At 43.4% G+C, this 12,616-nt stretch overlaps 1 protein-coding gene across 3 annotated transcripts in view; it reads right to left on the bottom strand.

The window, feature by feature from the left end:
• sorl1 (sortilin-related receptor, L(DLR class) A repeats containing) overlaps positions 1-12,616 on the bottom strand; it is a 91,801-nt gene that overhangs the window by 21,720 nt on the left and 57,465 nt on the right. For all 3 annotated transcript variants that reach the window (XM_076892086.1, XM_076892085.1, XM_076892087.1), the window contains 20 exons: positions 11,552-11,625; positions 10,910-10,998; positions 10,067-10,245; positions 8,528-8,714; positions 8,090-8,218; positions 7,406-7,491; positions 6,562-6,734; positions 6,290-6,421; positions 6,006-6,097; positions 5,153-5,399; positions 4,926-5,064; positions 4,670-4,843; positions 4,448-4,561; positions 4,233-4,355; positions 3,951-4,070; positions 2,639-2,764; positions 2,437-2,547; positions 2,148-2,279; positions 1,550-1,681; positions 196-330 (listed from right to left, as the gene is read on the bottom strand). In XM_076892086.1, coding sequence (XP_076748201.1) covers positions 196-330; positions 1,550-1,681; positions 2,148-2,279; positions 2,437-2,547; positions 2,639-2,764; positions 3,951-4,070; positions 4,233-4,355; positions 4,448-4,561; positions 4,670-4,843; positions 4,926-5,064; positions 5,153-5,399; positions 6,006-6,097; positions 6,290-6,421; positions 6,562-6,734; positions 7,406-7,491; positions 8,090-8,218; positions 8,528-8,714; positions 10,067-10,245; positions 10,910-10,998; positions 11,552-11,625 — 2,694 coding nt within the window. The remainder of the gene's footprint in view (positions 1-195; positions 331-1,549; positions 1,682-2,147; positions 2,280-2,436; positions 2,548-2,638; positions 2,765-3,950; positions 4,071-4,232; positions 4,356-4,447; positions 4,562-4,669; positions 4,844-4,925; positions 5,065-5,152; positions 5,400-6,005; positions 6,098-6,289; positions 6,422-6,561; positions 6,735-7,405; positions 7,492-8,089; positions 8,219-8,527; positions 8,715-10,066; positions 10,246-10,909; positions 10,999-11,551; positions 11,626-12,616) is intronic.

Genomic DNA, 12,616 nt, shown 5'->3' with positions numbered 1-12,616 from the left:
GAAACCTAAAGGCAGGAGATTGGCAGGAACAGCCCCTACAGCAAAGAGCAGTGGCAACAGATAAAGATCCTTATACACATTTTACTCATGTTTATGTTCACTGCTGCCATCTAGTTTTGTTAAATCGGGGCGGTGAGCTGCTCGAACTCTGAGGTTTCTGATGGAGCTCGACTGCCAGAACTAACGATGTCGTACCTGAACATATGTATTCATCAGACCAGTCCCCACAGTCATTCTCCAGGTCACACTTCCACCACGTGGGGATACAACGCCCATTTTTGCACTCATACTGGAAATACTTGGAGCAGCCTGGGACCTCGGTCGGAGCAGCTGCAACGAGCAGAGAAACAGTCAGCCTCGGATTTTGCTGAGTAATCATAAATGTACTTGGTCTTTGTGGGGAAACGAAAAGTTTGCAGGAGTACAAATTAGGGATGCAACGATACCAATTTTTTTCAAACCAATACGATACCGATACTTGGATCTGACTACTTACAGAGTACAAAAACCGATACTTTTAACCACACACACACATAAAATTTTATCTCTGCTGATAAAAAATAAAATCTTAATAAAATGACCACAAAAATAAAATTTCACATAAAAAATAAGCACTTCTGTTAAATTATTGCGGGGTGTGCACATTGTAATTCAACAAAATATCACTGAACTATTGGCACTGTCTCCAGCTTTCAGAATAATAAATAAACACTTCTGTTTGGAATAAAATAAATACAAATTAGGTTTCAGAATAAAATAAACTGTTAAATTATTGCAGAGTGTCCATATTGTAAACAAGCAAGCAAAAATAACGAAAGTATTTGGCATTGACGAACAAACCCCTCATCAGTCCACCGTGCCGTTAAACTGAGGACTGACATCGCGCACACACTGCTGTCTTTACCTCTTCAGAAAGTTTTGGCACCATTATCTCCCTGATGTGTGGGCGGCTGGGAATTTCATATCGCGGCTCGAGTACACTGAGAAGACGGTGCGATCCTATGTTTTCCACGACCGGCATTGGCTGGTCATCCAGAGCAATAAAATGAGTCAGAGCCTGTGTTATTTTAACTGCCTGTGGATTTTCTCTTGACATTTTTCGTTGCTTTTCCAAAACCTGAGTTAAAATTGGCTGTTCCGGTCCACACTGCTGACATTTTGTTTAGCCTAGCTACAGCAGCCTCCAGTTTCTCTTTTTTATCTGGAGCCGCCAGTCTCACTCGCCTAACCCTGTGCCTTAGCACGACATGTCCCCCTAGTGGCCAATCTAAAAAATTACAACAGAAATGACCAGCCACCCTCTGACTAATGAAATAAGTTGGTATCGGTTCATGGTATCGGTTAACTTTTATGAGTATGAGTACACACACATTTTACAGTATCGGCCCCGATACCCGATACCAGTATCGGTATCGGTGCATGCCTAGTACAAATATAACTTCTATATTCAGTGTGTGCAATCAGTGCATTTGTTCCACATGATTCGATAGTAAACATTATGTGTGTGTGGGGGGGTCTGGGCATTTCTCCATAAGCTTTTCATCCTCACCACAGTTGGCTTCGTCGGAATAATCCCCACAGTCATCCATGCCGTCGCACTTCCACTCCAGACTCACACACACTCCGTTGGCACATTGGAAGGTATAGATGTCACACACTTTGCTGAATTCAGACGGTGCGGCTGAAAGAAAACACACAAGGAATCTACTTTCCACCCAGTCCAGCACAAGCTCTTATTTTCTTTGGATCCATGTAACCCATCTGTACTATTCATCTGCATTTATTGTATTTGGTTACAAAAAGCCAGCCTTCTATGTCATCATAATAATGACACGTCAGAAACAAGGAAATACCTGGAAAAGTTGGGAGTGCGACAATCAAAGCAATGATTAAAGAGCCTGATGCAAAACCTAACTGGAGGGATAAACAGATCCAAACACAAAGCACAAATCTAACGATCCACTGTTCAGGTGCACGGGTGAGTGGAAAACAAACTCAGCCTCCTCTTTTCTCCTTGTTTGGGACGATGATCATACGACACCTCTGCTTTATAAACTGGCCTGGTCAGGTGTTACAGGGTGACGGGTGGTCACAGGAGGGCTGCTGCAAACATGCTAAGTATCACAGTGGAGATGATTGGCGCTCACCACATTGTGCATACTCGGCATCCTCATCAGAGCCATCTTCACAGTGTTTGATCCCATCACACACCAGAGACTGAAACAGGCACTGGGCTCGGTTCTGACATACAAACTCCATGTAGCGAGTGCACAGGGGATCTGTGGGTGACACAAGCGAAGAAAACACAATGACTTTCACAACAAATCAGACATGAGATCAGCAGAGCAGTCAGATGATTATATTCTCTCTCACAGTTACGATTGCATGTGAGGGTCTGACTGCTAAAGTGTCTCCTAAACTAACGGGATCACTCACCACAGTTGTTCTCATCGGCGCCGTCTGGACATTCCTTGATGCCATTGCAGTGCGCGGAGGCTGGCAGGCAGGTGTGATTGGAGCACAGGAAGCCTTTACACTGAGTTCCCTCTAATAACAAATATCAATAAAGTATTACTGCTAACAGGAAATCTCTGCTTGCTTTGCAGGGGTGAAACATCAGGGTCTTGTGTGAGCTTACCACAGTGTTGGGGATCTTCGTCCGAGTCATCCTGACAGTCATCATCACCGTCACACTTCCAGCGCTGAGGTATACAGTGACCTGTGTTACACTGGAAACTGCTGGGCTCACAGGTATGGTGGCCCACTGAGGACACAAAGAGTTTTAATGAGTGGAGTTTAAAAATGTATGACAGATTTAAACGTTGTTAATGTGAAGTTTTCACAGCTACACACACTTTGTTACTGGCACTACTGATTATGCATTTATGTATGTCAATGTTTGGCACATGTTGATATATGTATTTATATTGGTGAATAAGCTATATAGTAAATATATTTTCACCCAGCACTTTGTAAATGTCTATATTTAGCTAAAGTTGAAACCAAACATCAGAATGGGGAAGAAACGTGATTCAAGTGACTCTGCAGCTGGCATGGCTGGTTGGTCTGAGTGTTTCTGAAACTGCTGATCTACTGGGATTTGACCACAATACTATGTCAATGGTTTACTGAGAACGGTGAAAATAGTAAAAAACAAGGGAAAATATCCAGTCGGCAGCATTTTCACTGTGTGAACATGTGCTGTTGATCCTAAAGGTCACAGGGTAACGGCTAACAGGAAGGAAACAGTAACTCAAATAACCAGTCAGTACAACCAAAATATGCAGAAGAGCATCTCTGAACACTAACATAACATGTCGAATCATGCAGAAGGTTGCTAGTCCAAGCTGGGACTAGCAAGGCGTAGCTAATAAAGTGAGCGTCAAGCATATACAAGCTAGCCTCAAAACAATAATAACCGTTTTCTAATTGTGTGGGTACGACAACAAAACTATTATGAACTGGAGAGTATTACAATAACTTACAATTTACTGGCTGTCTGTAATTTAAAAGTAACTAACAAACCCCAAAACTCACTAAAGCAGCCAATGAGAACCTGCTAAGCTAGTTAGCTTTAGCTAACTGTTTAGCCTTTTGTCCTCATCAGGAACTGATTCAGCTGCTACCTCAGTGAATTATGAGGAATAACAAACTGAATATCCAAAATAACACTATGACTATTATGCTGTACATTTCAGTGCCTGCAGCTGAGTCGTTGTGTGTTAGCAGTCATTCTGTGACTTTAACTGTGTGGTTAGCGGTTAGCGGCTGTGTAAATAGCTCTGTTTTTATGACTTTAAAAAAAAACACTAACTGCACTGTTAAAGGCTGTAGCTTTGTAGTTTTATTTTATGACTGTGAAGTTTACTGTAATTGTTTAGCGCTTGCAGCTCACACCTTCTCTGATTTAACTTTGTGGGACATCATGTATGATGCTGAGTCTTTCTCACCAGTGCAGTTTGTTTCATCTGACCAGTCTCTGCAGTCATTGTCTCCATCGCAGCGCCAACTCTTGCGGATGCAAACACCACGTGCACACGTGAACTCATCGGGCCCACACTGATGAGAATCTGAGAAATACATCAAAGTGTTAAACAATGTTGCTGATCTAAACTAAAATATTTGTGTGATGACCCTAACCTAATTAACTTTCTAGTCTTCCTAACCAATGAAAGTGCTTTAAATAAAAGTCACATTTAACCATACAATCACACAGTTTTATTAATGCGTACCACAGTTCTCCTCATCACTGTTGTCTCCACAGTCATCCTCATGGTCACATTTAAAGGCCAGAGGGATGCAGGAACCTGAGGCCACGCAGCGAAACTGGTTGGACGGGTCACAAGTCGTAGTGGCTGGAGAAGGACGCCAGGAAAAAAGAGCTTTGTTTCTATAGCAACAGTTGATTGTTTCTGTCATGAAGGCAGCAACGCTGCTGAGTACTTACGACACTCTTGTTCGTCACTCATGTCCCCACAGTCGTTGTCGCTGTCACACTTCCAGATGCTGCTGATGCAGCGGCCATTGGAGCAGCGATACTGGTTTGGCAGACAGCTGTGTTCTGGAGTCGAAGAAATATGCAAACATGCAAACTGTTAATTGTCGGAGGCTTCGTGTCCGTATATCTTACGACACGCGTCTTCCAGAAGCAGTACGTGCTTATTCTCACCCGTCTTGATGCAGGTGTTGTTGTGGAGCTGGTAGCCTTGGGGACACTGACACTGCAGCTCTCCGCTGGGCGTCGTTAGAGTCGGGGCGCCGTCTGGGCAAACGCAGGTGTGCCTGTGGCCGGGCTGAGGCAGACACAGCAGGCTGCACGGCTGGTCGGCACAAGCGTTATGGCCTGACGAGAGCAAGAACCCAGTTTATTTCATTTAAACCTGAAGAAGACTGACAGCATCATCACCTCCCTGCCTGGTCCTCACCTCTGTTCTTCCCCTTATAGAAGATCTTCAGGTCCATGACTCCAGTTAGCCTGCCAACAATCAGCTCGTTGTTTTGGGAACCAGCCTTTGGAGCTTTGAAGATTCCCATTTTAGACCAGTCATCCCAGTACAGGTCATTCTGAACACAGCATGCAGCGCGAAAGTGTGAACAATCCACCCAATCCATCAAGACTGAAACACACACACACTCATAAACATGTTGTTACCTTGAACACAGCTATGGCGTACGGGTGGGGCAGCCCCTCCATGAGGACGCGCCTCTGCCCTCCGATGAAGTCGGCCCTCTCGATGCGGTCGCTGTAGGCTTCGGTCCAGTACAGCCAGTGGTCGTCGGCCGTGATACCGTTGGGCCATCGGACACCCTCGGACACGATGCGGGACACGTTGGTTCCATCCATGTAGCTTCGGTAAATGCCAGGCGCTTGGTCTCCCCAGTCAGTCCAGAACATCAGACTGGACATGGAGAGGATACAAGATTAGGAATTTGCACCGAATGCGCCCATTGGCCACTCTTTGACTGTGATTGGGCGCCAGGTCAAATATTTAATACAAGCTTAAACTCTAAGAGAGTGACAATGTACACAGAGAAGGGAGGAAGTGAGTGCAGTGAGTCAACCATACATTCATTTTCTGAGAAAGTGGAAAACGAGATCAGCAGCAGACCACAGGAATCCCGATGTCTCAGGAAAAGCAGAACTATGTTTGCAGAAGTGAAGCCAGATCTGTTTTCAGAGATGATCTTGTGGTCAGTTTGTCTGGTCATCCTTTTTAAAGGGTGATCAGAGCATTGTTGTGTTTTTACCTTAAGATCAGGTTTAAGAAAATAGTCAGAACCACTGGTGACCGATGTGTATTTTATGCTCCTGCTCTGCAGGTTTGTGTTTGCTGGATCTTTGCATGATTGCCTGAAAAAGGCAATATCAGCAAACACTATATTTATTATAATTTCTTGTTCTTGACTGGAAATGTCAGCTTTTCAAATCAGCCTGAAGCTGCTCGTTTCAGATTCACTCTTTTAATCACAGGCTGGATAAAACTCGGTTCCTTTAAACTCTTCACCTCTCTCCGGGCAGCAGAACCAAAGCTCGCGGGTGTTCGAGGATGGAAGAGTTGAGCAGGGTGTGCCGCAGATCCCCATCAGGGTTTGAAACCTTCAAACATAACAGGGAAAAGTCAACGGTAATGAAGCTGTGTCAAGAAGACAGATTATTGTGATTATGAATATAATCTGACGACCAAAGAGGAGAACTTGGAACGAACAAGCAACTGTTTTAGTTTGATAACCTCGCGACTCTGATGTGTCTGATATCCTGAGTGACAAACACTGACAATGTTTTATATACCTCAATCTTCTGCGCTCCAGCATCCACCCAGTATAGCAGTCTACTGATGGGGTCAAAGGTCAGAGCCTCCACATTCTGCAGGTCTTTCCTCACGACAACCTCCTGACCTGTGCTGCCATTCAGACACAGGCGCTGCAGGACCAAAAGACACACGCAGGTCAGTAACAGCTGAATGGTTAAGCTCCCTCTACGTCTCAGCCCCACAGTTAGCACCATGCTGTCCTGCTGTGAGAGAGCACACACCGACTGCATCTTCTAGAGGAGCCACTGACCTGTATGGTGTCCAGGGAGATGTCGGCCCAGTACAGGCAGTTGCGGTCATAATCAAAGTCCAGAGCCACAGCCTCCCTGAGGCCAGCCAGAGGCAGAGCCTGGTCAGTGCCCGTGGCCAGGTCGTAGCGATGGATGGAGTTCCTCACAGCGTACAGGATGAACTCATTACTCTCTGCAAAACCACAGGAGACAGCCTGAAGACAAACACTGGGACTACAAACGTGCACTGACACCGAGCTGCACTGCAAAGAACTTGAACGACTGACACAAACCGATTGGCTGCTTCATGTCGAGTAAATTCCTTCATTAATTTGAAAACATGATCTCTTTGATTCATTCAACACAGCCGTCATGTGGTCATACATCCAGTTAGAAACGGCCCAGCTGCTGTTACCTCTCAGAGCAGGTCTATTATAGAGACTCTACTACTGACCCATACTCAATAACTACAACACAGCTAGCAGGACATTAAAAGTCAAGTTGAACTGTTGGACATGACGGTCCAAACATCTTGAGCCGCCCCTCATTTCTTCATGCTGTGAAGCAATGCCAGCACAAACGGAAGCTCAACTGTGTCGAGCTTGATCACGATTTTTGCGCAGTGCTGTGCATCTACGTTTTTTTAGGGTGTCTAATGTATTTATATGTAGGAGAAGCAGAAATGCTTAAAATAAAGGATGTTTATTTGGATTTCACCTTTCTCCCACAAAACCCCCACAGGTTACCAAGTCTGTGTGCCAGTCAGTAAAACTGGATGGTAACATTTGTTTGGAAACGTGACACCTTGAACTGTTCCACAGCACGCTCAGCTGCATCTTTGAATGTTTGGAGAAAGCAGATTACCTCCGACAGGACAAGGCAGCATCTCTCCATCCAGCCGGGCCTCCACATCTCCGCCGCTGCAGCTGTCTCCTGGTACCTTCCTGTAGCTAAAAGAGGGAAATAAAAGAGCTTTCATCTGTCAGCAACTTGGTGGCGTCCGAACAAAAACAGTGAAAAAAAGGAAGAATAACCAGGAAGGACACATTCAGTTACGTTGGTGTTGTTACTGGATCAATAAGGTTCTAATTTCAAATGACCAATCACATTGTAGTGATGTCATAGTTTTGTGATGTGGAAACATTGTCGCCCACACTCCCACGACCCTAACCCTAACGTCCAGCCTCGACCCTAACCCCCTCCTTTTTGGGATTTTTTCTTGAGTGGACATCGGAAGGTTTTTTTTCCAAGTCGCAAAACTATGACATCATAACAATGACCAGGATCAACATTGCACATGACAAATCACAGACGTCACCACGTTGATGCAGGAACAACACGAGGATATCTGCCAGAATCACTACAGTGTTCATAGCATGGGAGTTTTCTTCCAACACAGTTTGATTAAAAATATATGGTTTAGTAGATTTAGATTCCTCTTTAGCATCCGTTACTCCATTACTGCTGTGGACGACGGCATTATGCTAAGAAACTGCAGAAGAAGAACGGCAGGCTCTGCATTCCTGCACGTTAATAACAGCAGTTTACCCTTTGCTGCGGCGGTAGGTAGTACCAACAGGACAAGGAACGGGTGGAGCGTAGAGGTCGCCCAAGAACTCAGGGTCAGGCACGCACACCTGAAGGGACAAGTCCTCACTCAGCTTAAAGCCATAGTCACTGAAAGGAGGAAGAGGAGGGGAAACAAACAATATAGTGAGTTTCAGCACCTCCCAATAAAGAACAACAACACAGTATTTAACCCACCCATACACAGGGGGGTAGTCCTGCTTTTCTTTTCATTATTCTTGTTAATGCATCCTTTCAAATGAAATTTAACCTCTGCATCATAACATCAAGTCCTGGTGATAAATCATTATGAAATCAATCATGAAAAACCTGATATGTTCGGATATGGAGTAGAAAAAGAACTGATTAACAAATGAAGACTTCTGAAATCAAAGGCCTGGAGAGTTTGTGGACTCTCACCACTCGTAGTCCTGGCGTGTGCAGGAGCAGTTAGAGATGGTGACCGGCCGGTCAAAATCCTCTCCGTTAAAACACGTAGCGTGAGGCGCTCGCCTTTTGAACGTTATCTCTCTGCCCAGCAGACACTCATTACCGTGCTCGTCAGATGGGGACCAGTGCTTGTAGTCCTTCTCAGAACAAGGCACGCCTAAAGAAACATCCAAGGAAAAGTAGACATGATGTGGATCTGACAAATGAGTTGAAATATTCTTGATGGTATATTTATAAAGTCAGTATTTCTAGATAAACCTTTCTGCTGGCGTGTGTTGCTTAGTATTTATCCTTTGCCTTTCTCCTAGCTTTCATCGTTTCAAGTTACATATTTACTTTTAGAAGTAAATTAGCATTATAGTTATTTCCTATTATTAAATTGGAATATTGGTGATTAGAAATGACTTGGCTTGTTTTTGTACGTCTTCCTTCTTTGAATTTTATTTAACCTTTAATTTTATTTGTTTATTTTTTACACAGTAACACATTTTTAAATAATAGAAACTTTTTATTAGTGTTAGCTGCTACTAGAATTTGGTGATTATACATTAATTTATTCCCAAGTTAATAATCATGTGTCTCTGTAAACCATTACTCCTTACTAGCCCTAGGGTCTTCTGGAATTAATGAAATGTAGTGCTCTTAGTTAACAACAGCAAACAGCTAGCATGTGCTTTCTGGCTATTTTAGCTAAAGTACAATCTTTGTAACAAAAATGTAAAGTGAGTTTATTTTTGGTACATGAGCAGTAGTTGTGTGCAACATTGCTACAGTGTATTACCTTTTGTTACAGTTCATTCTCCCTAAAAACCCTGGATGCTATGCTATCACTAGCTACTGTCATTATGGTATATGATAAATGGCCTGTATTTGTATAGCGCTTTTACTAGTCCCTAAGGACCCCAAAGCGCTTTACACAATCAGTCATCCACCCATTCACACACACATTCACACACTGGTGATGGCAGCTACATTGTAGCTACAGCCACCCTGGGGCGCACTGACAGAGGCGAGGCTGCCGGACACTGGCGCCACCGGGCCCTCTGACCATGCTAACCATGCGCACGTTGGCTACACACATGAACTTTAGGTGCTACAAGCAAATGTTACAGATCTTATAACAGTTTTATGATTGTATTCATCGATTAATTAATGAAATTCATTTCTGTCATCTAAATTATTTCATGTAGCTGCTGAGTTATGCTAGTTTTAGCTACAGTTACTACATGAGGTTATTAATCAGAGAACCAACCTGCAAGCATGCATCATCACTCTACAGCCATCTGAAATATCTCTGGACATTTGTTTGGACGATTATATGGAGGCACTATATGAATTGCTTACTTATTTTCAGTTTATATAAGAACTACATGTATAAAATCAAAAGTTACAGATGACTACAAATCACCCCTACAGCATTGGCTTTAGTCTAAACTGAGAAATAACTGTTTCTGCATTTAGCTGTTGTTGCTAAGAACTAAAGATCTCCATTCTCAATCGTGGACTTACCCAGAATGTCAGAGGTGTTGACCTGCAAGATGAGCCAGCTGTGTCTCTGCTCGGCATACGAGCCAAAAATGGTGAAGATGGTGCTCTTCTCTCCGGGCTCTGTCAGCAGCTGGTAAACGTACACTTCCTTTTCTGAGAACCGAAAGTCGGTCCACGTCTCGCCTTCATTGGTGCTGAACCTGACAGGGGCGTGGTATTATTAATGACCGTATCTTCTAAATGTGTTTGGTAGCAGCCTCTCACGTACTGTCGACTAAACATAACTGAGTAATGTTTGATCACCAAGGTTACCAAGTTATCAGCTCATCTGCTGCATGCCCACTCACTCACCGAGGGAACAACAGCAAGACAGAGAAGACAATCAGATGAAACAAACAAACATGAGTTAATATCAAATTAAAGTGGGAGCGCGACGTGTATTAAAAGTCGGGCTTAACCCAGTAATAGGGACATTTGTATATATGAAGATAAAATCGGGTTACTGAGTAATCAGGGAAAGATAAAATGAATTATGGAAATGAAGCCAACTGGATACATATCGTTATAATACATCACTTTCATGAATTAAAGTTGGCTGCAAGGTAGGTGTTGGCACAGAGGTGTTTTAATCTAGTTCTGTTGATTAGTGGAAGGATTATTTGCTGTTTAACTCCAGCAGGCAGCTTCACATTCACACAGTCTGCTCCTGCTGGCTAATGGGCACGACCACACGGTAGGTGCCGTTTATGTGCTCCGCCTGCCAGATTTCTTAAAGCTGTCACAAGTTAACCTCTCTGGGTTTGAAGCTCCTGTCCGATTCATTTCCTCGGCTGGAGGAAGTTTAGGAAAGCCATCTGGACTTACTTCAGTTGTGTGGTGGGGCCTCCTTGTGCAATAGCCATCAGGATGCCGCCATGGTCACCCCAGGTGTAGAAATGAGGGCCTGCCAATGCCTAGATTACCACAAGCAGTGTGAGTGAGACATAATGTGCTTCACAGGGTTGAAGAAATTTAGTGTAAAGACAACAGTGCTGTTGTGTGGACTAGACGGTAAAGCTTTAAGTGATATCGACGTTCATCTAACAAACAAAAGATTCCCAGGTTGATCCTTGCGGGGGAGACACAAGTCAGAGTCATCTGACACATAAGGAACCTGATTATAGTGATGTGTCTGATGTCAGGCGGCAATAAAGCTACTTTAGTGCCAGTTCTAAATAATCAAAGTCAGAACAATCCCCATCAATCTGCTGCTAGAATTAAGGACAGTAGAGTATGAGACTAATGAAGCACTAATTACTTTTGAAAATATCATCGATGTCCTTTGAACACTAAATGAATTAACAGTAACGTCCTTTCATGACATGTGGGCATGAGAACATCAGTCGTCTACGAAAGCTGAATAAAGCTCGAGCCTGTCTACAGGACTAAGCCTGAATAGTGACTTTTTCTTTGACACACAGTTTAGCCGTCTCCACTGTTCTTGTTGTTCTCAAACTTTGCACTGACCTCTCTCCACTGGGCTCCAGCGCTGCTGGATACATACACATTGGGTTTGTTGGCCAAGTTCCTGCCAACAGATCCTGCAATCAGAAGACAGAAAAGGCCTTTAACACACTCTGACTCCATATGATCGCTGCTTTTGTAACTCCGGAGTTTAAGCCAGAGCATTTTGAATCTTTTCATGCATGTGGCATTTGTATCTGCTGGAAATGAAATCCTCCAGGAACAATCTGCTTAGAACATTTTATAAAATACACAATGAAAATAAAAAAATTATAAAACATAAGGATGAGAGGCCTGCTTGAATCCGCCTACAGATGCTGAGATCCATCTGTAGTTCTGGAAACATCCACTAGGGAGCCAACATTGTTGTCCTGTGTTGGGCATTGTTCTGATACTGAGTGTCACATAGAGGCTGACATGTTTTACCCTGTCGTAGCCTACCGTGATGAAACTAAAGTTAAAATTTTAACTTTCTAATTAAAATCATTAGAAAGTTAAAATAATTATCTGCTTAGCTAAAGGCATTAGCTATTATTTAAAATGTAGGATGTTAGCATTTATCAGCGACAGAAGCAATGTGACAGCTAACACAACCTCACACAGCTGCTACAGCAGCGGCACTTTTTAGTGTTTCTTTAGATAACAACTGCAGCTTCATCACAGGGCTGATAACGAGGAAGCAGAGATTACAAGTAGAGTAGATTTAGAAAATTTGAATGTGAAAAAAAATGTGAAGCAGACTGAAAATACTTTTTACGCCTGTTTACACAACGTTTATTTGCTCCAGCGCTCTTACACATTTGCACAACAGGTAACATTTACTTTGGAGTTTGGAAGTTGGGAAGAAATTTTTATATCTTCATCCAAATGCCCTCCAACATGCGTGTTAGTGTATCCCCCATCTATCCATCAGGAAAAGGATCAGGACCATCATTCTCTGTGTTTGACACTCGAGAACAGACAACAACCGCTCAGGACATCAATCACATTGAAATATTTCAGGGTGAATGACAGAAGCACAGATGAGAATGAGAGCAGCATGGCTGATGTGTCTCTGCTCAGGGCTGT

This window comes from Maylandia zebra, linkage group LG14 (assembly GCF_041146795.1).
Source record: "Maylandia zebra isolate NMK-2024a linkage group LG14, Mzebra_GT3a, whole genome shotgun sequence".
Lineage (NCBI taxonomy): Eukaryota > Metazoa > Chordata > Actinopteri > Cichliformes > Cichlidae > Maylandia > Maylandia zebra.
Note: the sequence above shows the minus strand (reverse complement) of the source record. Positions and strands in the feature narration are given on the sequence as shown.